The sequence below is a fragment of the Triticum dicoccoides genome, chromosome 1A, assembly GCF_002162155.2.
Source record: "Triticum dicoccoides isolate Atlit2015 ecotype Zavitan chromosome 1A, WEW_v2.0, whole genome shotgun sequence".
Taxonomy (NCBI): domain Eukaryota; kingdom Viridiplantae; phylum Streptophyta; class Magnoliopsida; order Poales; family Poaceae; genus Triticum; species Triticum dicoccoides.
The window spans coordinates 601,215,757-601,225,076 of NC_041380.1; the positions used below are offsets into that span (position 1 = coordinate 601,215,757).

General features: G+C 47.3%; 1 protein-coding gene across 1 annotated transcript; it reads right to left on the minus strand.

Annotated features, from left to right (window-relative positions):
* Positions 1-2,641: 2,641 nt before the first annotated feature.
* LOC119349236 (indole-2-monooxygenase-like) lies at positions 2,642-4,358 on the minus strand. Its single transcript, XM_037617270.1, has 2 exons — positions 3,447-4,358; positions 2,642-3,347 (listed from the first exon to the last, which is right to left on the minus strand). Exons 1-2 carry the CDS (start codon positions 4,341-4,343, stop codon positions 2,730-2,732), a joined length of 1,515 nt encoding a protein of 504 aa, XP_037473167.1. The 5' UTR covers positions 4,344-4,358; the 3' UTR covers positions 2,642-2,729.
* Positions 4,359-9,320: the final 4,962 nt, after the last annotated feature.

Here is a 9,320-nt window from a genome sequence, read left to right on the forward strand (position 1 = left end):
ATCGTGTATACGTAGTGACCAAGCAGCACCTAATCATGTGCAGTTCCTAACACTATTAGGCCAGTCATATGTTACAACCTTCATAGTGGGTGGTAATATAGGTGTAATGTCATACAAGCCTTCATTTATTAAGATATGGACTCATTTTGTCTTGGAGTGCGTTATATTATGATAATATATTATTGTTACAACAAACACCTCTCTCATCATTAAAGGCTGTCCATAATGAGATCATAAGCAGTATCGTGTACCAACTAGGCATTTTTTATGATGATGCATACAATAAAATGAGGAAAGAGAGCATGTGTCTGGTATTACTTTGTCTCATGCATACATGGCAGTTAATAATGCAATTTATCCCTACGTTCCTAAATATAAGTCTTTTTAAAGATTCTAATATGAAGTACATACAGAGCAAAATGAGTAAATCTACACTCTTAAACACCTTTATATTCATCCGTATGTAGTCTACATTCAAATTCCTAAAAAGACTTATATTTAGGAACAAAGGGAGTAAGATACTAACTTATGATACTATGCATTACGAAAATAGTACCATATACTAGTATCATATGATACTCTCTGTTACGGGCAGTCTAGACAAATTTGCCTTGAGGTGCGTTATGTTCAAGCTAAATTACCCCCACTATGACTAACCTTATTAATCACGTGCATGCATAAACGGTCTACCTATATGTTATATTTTTATTTGAAAAATGTGATACTTATATTACAGCTCAAAATTAATGAGTGCATACATGACTCTGCGGTGGTGCAGAGTACGAAGCTTGTCTTCCTCCGAAACAAAAATGTAGTTTGCCTGGCTGCACAACATGAAAGTCAACTAAAATATGCTACACACTAAAGTGTGGGTAAGACAAGTGCTTAGTTTTTTCTCTTAAGCACAAGTGTTTACTACTCCCTTCGAATTAAAACCACGATACTTATTTTGGAATAGAGGGAGTACATCTCTTCCCGTTAATAAGACATGCATATATCTCTTGGTCACTAAAAAAATACGAGTAAAATGCCAAGAAAATTATACCACTGAATGTGTATTTTAAAGAAGTTCCTAATAGTGCGTTTTCATCACATAGAGCTCACATTTCGTTGGTCAAATTGATCACCTAGGGATACATGCATGCATTATAAACCGGAAGGGAGGAGTATTTCCATAGTAGATGTGCCTAAACAAGCGTCCACATTTCCTCGCAAAAACAAGCACCCACATTCTACAAATAAAGCCCTAGTTCTTAAAAACAATTTGTTTTTAAGCACTTCTCTATACACCTAGCGTTGAGCCTTTCTTTCTGGCCTGAATTTCTTCCGGCAAATTCTAGTTGTGCTATGTTCACCGCTAAAACAAAATGCTGACCAATAGTTTGGATTTTCCATCAACCTCAATTACAGATTTTTCATCAAATGTTGATCTAATGCCGTAATTCCACAACTATAGAGATATAGCCCGGAAAAAATCAGGTTATAATCCACCATAGTAACTTCTAAAAAAATAGCAAACATTAGAATATAATGTTGAATTTGCAATGGGTTCATACATGTTTGGTTCCATGACTCAAGATCAGGTTGAGGTATATTGAGGAATTACCAACAAGTGTTTTCTAATACTCTATATTGTTCGATGACTCAAGGTTGAGGTACTTGACTCTTAGTTTTGATAGATGTAGATAGTTTGGTCTCTGATGCTATTTCCCTATATTGTTCTCCATCACATGTTACTTAAAAACAGGCTTCAGTTTTTTTAGGTGGGATTGTGATGTTGTATGAGATCAGAAGGATGGATCATAGAGTCTAGAAAGGTACAATTTTATCGTTTGCTATTGCTACCTTTAGGAGTTGAACAAGCTCAATTTTTAGTAATATTTGAGTTCCAGATTTTAGTTCCCGTATCATAGACATGAAGGTGACTTTCAGTGGCAATTATCATTGTACACCCCTCCCCCACCCGCAATTATTACCCTACATATGAATGGGCATAAAATAATAGTTAAATAAAATATTAGGTTGATATATAAGAATGTGTGTGTCATACAATGCTTATTCTAAAAGATTGTCGTTTGCTTTCATGTTGTAGGTTGTGACTCATATTTTTGCAGTTTTTTTCCTTTAATAACACCTCCGTCCGGAATTAGTTGTCGCTGAAATGGATGATAAAGACGTATTTCAGTGCTAGATACATCCATTTGAGTGACAGGTAATTCCGGACAGATGGAGTACAAAATTTAGACTTTTTTACCGAACCATTTTAAGATGTAAGACCTACTTAAAACTGAAACATGTGTTCTTCATTTTAATCATCCTTCATTCTTCATGTCCATAGGTGACAGACCTAATAAAATCCTACAACTTGATTGGATTTTATATTACATTTTTTCACTCATTCTTCATGTTCATGTCGATGTTGTTTAATTTTTTTTCTTGAGCTTGCCAAAGTAAAGTAATCAAATACTCCCTCCATTCATAAATATAAGATGTTCTACTTTTTCCTGATTCAGATGTATATAGACGCTTTTATTGTGTTTAGTCACTCATTTCAGTCCATATGCAGTCCATGTTGAAATTACAAAAATATCTTATATTTGTGAATTGAGAGAGAACATTTTATTTATGATGTAGCAACAAATAAATCCATACAAATATTTTAAAACGAGCATCCTGATCATTGGAATGGATACAAATGTTTTGGAGGGAACACATAAAACATAAATATGCTATGTACGTGTTCGTGGGATTAATAGGAGCTTCTCCTTGCGATGCACTGTAAGCCGAAACACCTCTGTCATATCAACACCCATGCCTCCAGCAACCCTAGGTGCAGGCAGCTCCCAGTCAAAATGATATAGGAGGTTCCCTAACATGAGCTCATACGTTGACATTGAGAAGTTTATCCCTGGGCACATCCTTCTCCCAGTACCAAATGGAAGGAGTTCAAAGTTATTCCCCTTGTAATCAATGTCCACTTTGAGAAACCTCTCTGGCATGAACTTCTCTGGGTCCTCCCAAGTACTTGGGTCCCTACCAATCGCCCATGCATTGACAAGAACAGGTATGTGGGCTGGAACGATGTAGCCGTCGATGTGCACATTGTCCATGGAGAGGTGCGGCCCGAGGAGCGGTGCTGGTGGATGCAGACGGAATGTCTCTTTGATGACCGCCTTCAGGTAGGTCATGGTGGCGAGGTCATCTTCTGTCACTATCTCTTTTCCCTTGGGGATTTTGCTCCTCAACTCAGCTTGTAGCTTGGACATGACTTGTGGGTTGCTTATGAGCTCCGCCATGACAGACTCTATAAGCATGGACGTTGAGTCGGTTGCTCCGAAAAATATGTCCTAAACAGTTCGAACACAGACGTGGTTATTAATCAAGAAAATTAATGTTTAACATGCATACATGTAGAACATATTGCTGATAGATTCGGCGGTACTTACTATGAGCATGGCCTTGATGTGATCCTTGGTGAGGGCGTATTCGTGCTGACAGGAGAGGAGACTGTCAATGAAGTCAGGTTCCCGTTGCTGCACCGTGTTTTCTTGGTGCTCGTCGACCACCTTGTCCAGCAACTCGTCCCATCTCTTTTTCAGCTTGTCGGCCCTGGCACACACAGCTCTCTTGATGAAGCCCACCCGCACTAACCCCGGGTAGAAGTCTTCGAGGTTGACACCCCCGATGAGCGCCCCCGACGCGTCGATGAGCTCACGGAGGAGTCTGTTGCGGCCGTCGACCTTGAAGAGGTTGCTGGACACGGCACGACACACGACGTCGGTGGTGAAAGAGTAGATCAGGTCTCTCATGTCCATGGCCTCGCACGACACGGTCGCCTTAGCGATCTTAGCCACGACGAGGCGTGCTTCCTCCTCGCGGCCCGGGCGGTAGGAGCTCACCTTCTTGACGGTGAGTAAATGTGTGGAGAGCAGCCTCTTGGCCTGGCGCCAGTGATCGCCGTAGACGGCGAATGCGACGTCGAGGGAGGCGGTCATTAGGGTGTTGGCGAGCGTGGATGTGGGCCGTGACGCGAACACGTGGTCGTGTGTGCGCATGACGGCCTGGGCAGCACGTGGCGACGAGACGACGAGGGTCGGCACGGAGCCAAGGTGGATGAGCATGTAGTCCGGACCGTACATCATGGCGAGCCTGCGTAGGTTCACGTGTGGGAGGAAGCCGACGAGGTGAAGATGCCCGATGACTGGCAACCTTGGTGGCGAAGGTGGGAGACGGCAGCAATGGCTGCTTCGTCCTGATCTGCCAGTGATTACCAAGTAGTGTAGCAGTACGAGGGCTAGAGGGAAGAACAAGAGAAGCAGCGCTTGTGGAAGCGTCGCGTGCATGAGTTGTTGTAGGAGTGCCGCCATGGTAGCTTGCATGGGCCAAGTGCTCTTCTTATCGCATGCTACTCCTTTTATAGCCATGGATGCCATGCCATGCCATGAGAGGGTTCAAAGAGATGACAAGTCAAAGAATGGGCAGCTTTTTTCAAATGATGGAAAATTCACGAGCGTGCAATGACCGTGTGCTCCACCAGGAAATGGACTTTTCGTTACGGCCTCCAGCCCTATCTCGTGTATATGATTTTTGCTTATCCGAGCTCTATGTTTGGTCACTACTCAAGCAAAGTTGCATATATTCCAATTTCGCTCCGGCCCCCCAAAAAAACAGCCTGATACGAACCTTTGTTTTTGGAACACAGTATCGCAGCCTGAGACGAGCTTTTCAAGTCAAAATGTGTACCACGTATGTCTGAAGAAAAAAACTATGTAGCACGTCCAATAGAAAGAAAGTCAGACTATATGCCACGTCAAACTATATACTCCTACTATATCTGGAGAGACTTAAAAATAAAGCCGCTGAAGAGAATTAAGAATAAAGCCGCCGAAGAGAATTATAAAAAGAAAAAAGCCGCCGGGTATAAAGTCATCTCGTATGTAGATTCACGTACTACCATGGATGCCCAACCGTCGCGTATACGCCAATGCCGCTGCTGGCCTTCTCTTGACTAGAGCTCCCTGATCAACCGTACACGCCTAGGGCTGCAAGAAAAGCTCGAGGCACGTGAGTCGCTCGAGATTGACTCGTTTTTTGACTCGACTCGAGATCGACTCGAAAAGAAACAAGCTGAGTTTGAACACTTTATATAGCTCGACCGAGAAATGAGCAAATCTTGAGCCAATGTTGGCTCGCTCGATTTTAACTCGATGGCTCAACAGAATATCATTATTTAAATGACCATGCCATATATTAAATGGAAATAACATGATTTATTACCATATATGTTGTCCATAATTTTTGTCCATTTTATTTACCAACGAACATGGGAACTTAAGTAAGTGCAGAGAAGATTTAGGCCTAATTATGGAAGGTTGTCGACTATGTGTTAAATATTCTATATTTTTGGCAAAGGTTCCCAATATATTCACCTTAATTTTTTTTGTTTTTCATTGATAGATTTATAATTTTTACCATCTCATATAGCTCGAAACTAGCTCGAGATCGACTCGAGATAGTTACAAGCTGAGTACGAGTCATGTTCTACAGCTCGATCATGAGCTTCACTTAGTTTGAGCTCGCTCAAATTTTCATATGAATTGAGCTGAGCCAACTTCAACTCGCTCGAGATCGACTCATTTGCAGCCCTATACACGCCCGATTCTTGCTAGGTTGTCGGCCCCTGATGAAGCTACCCATGCCGGCATTGGAGCGCGTGAGCAAAAGAGCAAAACCCATGCCTAAGAAAGATTACATCCATGTAAGTAGACTACCTAGCGAGGACGACAAGCACTCGAGTGAGCCGAAGACGCGTCACCGTCATCGCCCTACCCTCGCCGGAGCTGGGCAAATCTTGTTGTAGAAGACAGTCGGAAAGTCGTCATGCTAAGACCCCGAAGAACCAACACACACTAGAACAACAACTATGTCAATGAAGAGAAGAGTAAATCAAAAGGATGCAACATCCACATTGTTAGAAGGAAGAGAGGGGTTTGGTAGAATCGATCGTTGTATTGCTTGAGCCTCGTGGGCATATATATAGGAGTACCGTCATCTACTTGGAGTACACGACAAGCCAGAACAAATCCTAGTCTATCTTGTCTTTCCTAATAAACATTATACTCAACATCCCCCTGCAGTCACAACAGTAGCGACGCAGACGGTGAGACTGGAGAAGAATCCGAAGGTAAGCCGACGGAACCCCCCCCCCCCCCAGTCGTAACGGTCGACGCATCGCGGAGTCGTGGCTGGAGTGGAAACCAACGAGGTTGCTCAAGCAGGCGGTAGCCCTTTGTGTCGTTTGTCGATGTAGCCGAGAGCGTGGGTGGTGGAGCCGTGGTCGAGGTAGCCGTGCGAAGAATGCCGTGGTCGATGTCGAGTCGGGATGGCCAGTGTCGAGGAAGTCGCTGTGGAGCCGCGGGCGCAAGGAGGCGCCGAGTTAGCATGGGCGCATTGGTGTCGAAGTAGTGGTGCGCCGGGAAGAAGATGTTGTTGACGACTCGTCGCGGCGGGTTTGCCAAGCCCGGGGACACATCGTAGACGAAGGCACGCACCGGTATTGCCAGCACCGGACATGCGTAGACGGACGAAGACGAAGTTGACGAAGCACCGATCGGGCTTGCCAGGCCCGGGGACACGTCGTGGATGAAGGCACACATCGATGTTGCCAGCACCGGGCATGCGTAGACGAGGGACCTGCACGAGATGTACGCCATGTCGGAGAAGTCGGAGGGGCCATCAGAGAAGAACTCGACGACGATTGCAGCGTCCATTGTCGTGGGGCCGATGTCACCAACGGTGGTCGGAGTAGACGAAGTGGTCGGGGTAGATGATGGCGACACTGGCGACAGGCTGGTGCTTGGACGAAGACGAAGGAGGTGGACGGGAGGCGGCGGCGGCTACGTGGGTAGCGGCGGCGGCGGCCAAAGAAGAGTGGCGACGGCGGCTAGGTTAGGAGTGCGGCGGCGGTGCTCGAAGTAGGCGAAGAACCCGACAACATGACGAAGACCTGCGCGGACGATGGAGTTCCCGCGCCAAGGGAGGTGGCGCGACACATACCACGGGAAGTCAACGCGCGTGGACGATGAAGTGGACCGTGGGCCGCCGCGCTATGGCCGAAGGGGCGACGTAGCAGCAGCAGGCGGGTCGGGGCGACGGCGGGAAGACCTCTGGGCGGCGGCGGGGACCGCGGGCCGTGACGCTGTGGCCCGACGGGGCGACACAACGGCGGTTCGCGAGTCGGTGCAACCGCGGGGATGACCTCGGAGCGGCCGCGGGGACCGCGTATCGCGACACTACGGCCCGAAGGGGCGACACAGTGGCGACGCACAAGTCGATGCAGCCGCGAGGAGAACCACGGGGCGGCGGCGCTGCGGCCCGACGAGGCGACGCAGCGGCAGTCCGATGCTCGATCGGTGGAGAGGCGCGCTGAACTCGAGGACGATCTTCACGAGACCTGCGGAGGCGCGCGTAACCGACGGGCCAGGTCGGTCGCACGGCGGAGATGAGGCGGATCGCGGTGACGAGCGGGTGATCAAGCCGATCGCGCGCGAGGTCGGGAACGCCGCTCGGTGGAGGCGCGGTGGCGGCAGAGTCCGAGATGAAGCCGGCGGCGCGGGCGGCAGGGCGGCTATGAATGGCCGCCGCATGGCGCGAGGCCACCGGGTTGGGGTGATGCAGGAGTCCCGGTCGGAGCAGGACGGTGACGGTCGGCGTAAATCGACGGGCGGGCCGTCGCGCGAACGGCGGCGGTGAAGGGCCGCCGCATAACTCTAGGCCGTCGGGTGGGGACGAACCGGCGGGCCGACGCGCGGACGCCTCGCGAGGCCGCCGGGTCGGGGCGACCGACGGGCAGATGCGCGGACGACGCGCGAGGCCGCCAAGTCGGTGAAGAAGCCGACCGATCGCGCCGATGTTGGAGTAGAGGCGCACGGGGTCGACGGTGGCAATGGGCGACGCAAACCGGATCAGATAGACCGGAAAACCAAAAAGGAGACGCCGATCAAAGCGACCGACGAGAGAGAAAACCCGAATCAAATGATCACGAAAAAAGACTCTCTAGGGCAGCCGGCCAACACGGCCAGCGCACGAACCCTAGGTACAGGCGGCGCGGCCCCCGACGGCAGTCATGGAGGCCGACCGCCCCGGGGGCGGCCCGCGGGTGCGGAAGCGACGACGGCTAGAGTTTAGAATCGACTTGCGATAGATACCATATTAAAAGGGAGAGAGAGGATTGGTGGAATAGTCTATTGTATTGCTTGAGTGTTGTGGGCATATATATAGGAGTATAGTCATCTACCTGGAGTAGAAGACAAGCCAAAATAAATCCTAATCTATCTTTATCTTTCCTAATAAACATTATACTCAACACACATGCCCTCCGACTATGCATTCTAACCCTAACAACAAAAACATGTTGAGCTTCGAGCTGCGATCGGCTCATTCTGGGATACATATATACTTGTACTTCCTCCGTCCGAAAATATTTGTCATCAAAATAGATAAAGAATGATGTATCTAAAACTAAAATACATCTAGATACATTCCCTTTTATTCATTTTGATAACAAATATTTCCGGACGGAGAGAGTAGTAGGTAACACACGTACTACGTAGTGGAAAAGATCACAAGTTCCATCCAGGGCATGTCCTTAGACTTTGGGGGCCAGAGCGAAATTGGAATATGAGCCCCAAAAAGTCTATATACAAGCTGGTGATAGTATCAAAGGAAAATACCTATAGACGTACTTTGAAATTGCATCGTTGAAGTGGTCGGTCGGTGGGTAATTGAAATCATTGTAATAGCGAAGCAAATAAGGTTGTTCATAAACTCTCTAGGTTGGCTAGATTTCATCTGAATGTTGATTGGTTTGAGAAGCCTTTAGATGAAATTATAACCTTTCTCACAAATGATATACTTGTTGTTCCAAATGAACACGGTTGGCATATTTTGATTTAAGAAAAAGTACTGCTATTGATCCAGGGTATATATTACTAATTAAAACATAATAAGAAAGGTACACAATTTAACCCCGAACTAACCACTCGGTTGATTTACAACCCTTATCTTCGAAATCAGTCGTATTACACCCTCAACTTTCCACAATGTTCAAAACACAACCCTGTTCTCAGTTTTGGGGCAGTCAACTGGTTTTGATCGGCACGCTCCTCCTTGGGCACGTGGATGGAGAAGCAGCGAACAGGAGAGGGAGCTGTTGCCATGCATTGCGCCATTGAAGATTGGGTCTGCGGTCTGCTGCGAACACGAGAGGGCGTATTTGTAGCCGCACCAGTGCTCATCCTATCCATTTCATTGGTTGGGGG

What these genes read in the sequence shown, in the direction of transcription:
- LOC119349236 (XM_037617270.1), bottom strand. Translation starts at nt 4,343, where the DNA reads ATGCACGCGACGCTTCCACAAGCGCTGCTTCTCTTGTTCTTCCCTCTA. An exon ending in ACATCAAGGCCATGCTCATA is followed by an intron (nt 3,348 to 3,446) that starts GTAAGTACCGCC and finishes CGAACTGTTTAG; the next exon opens with GACATATTTTTCGGAGCAAC.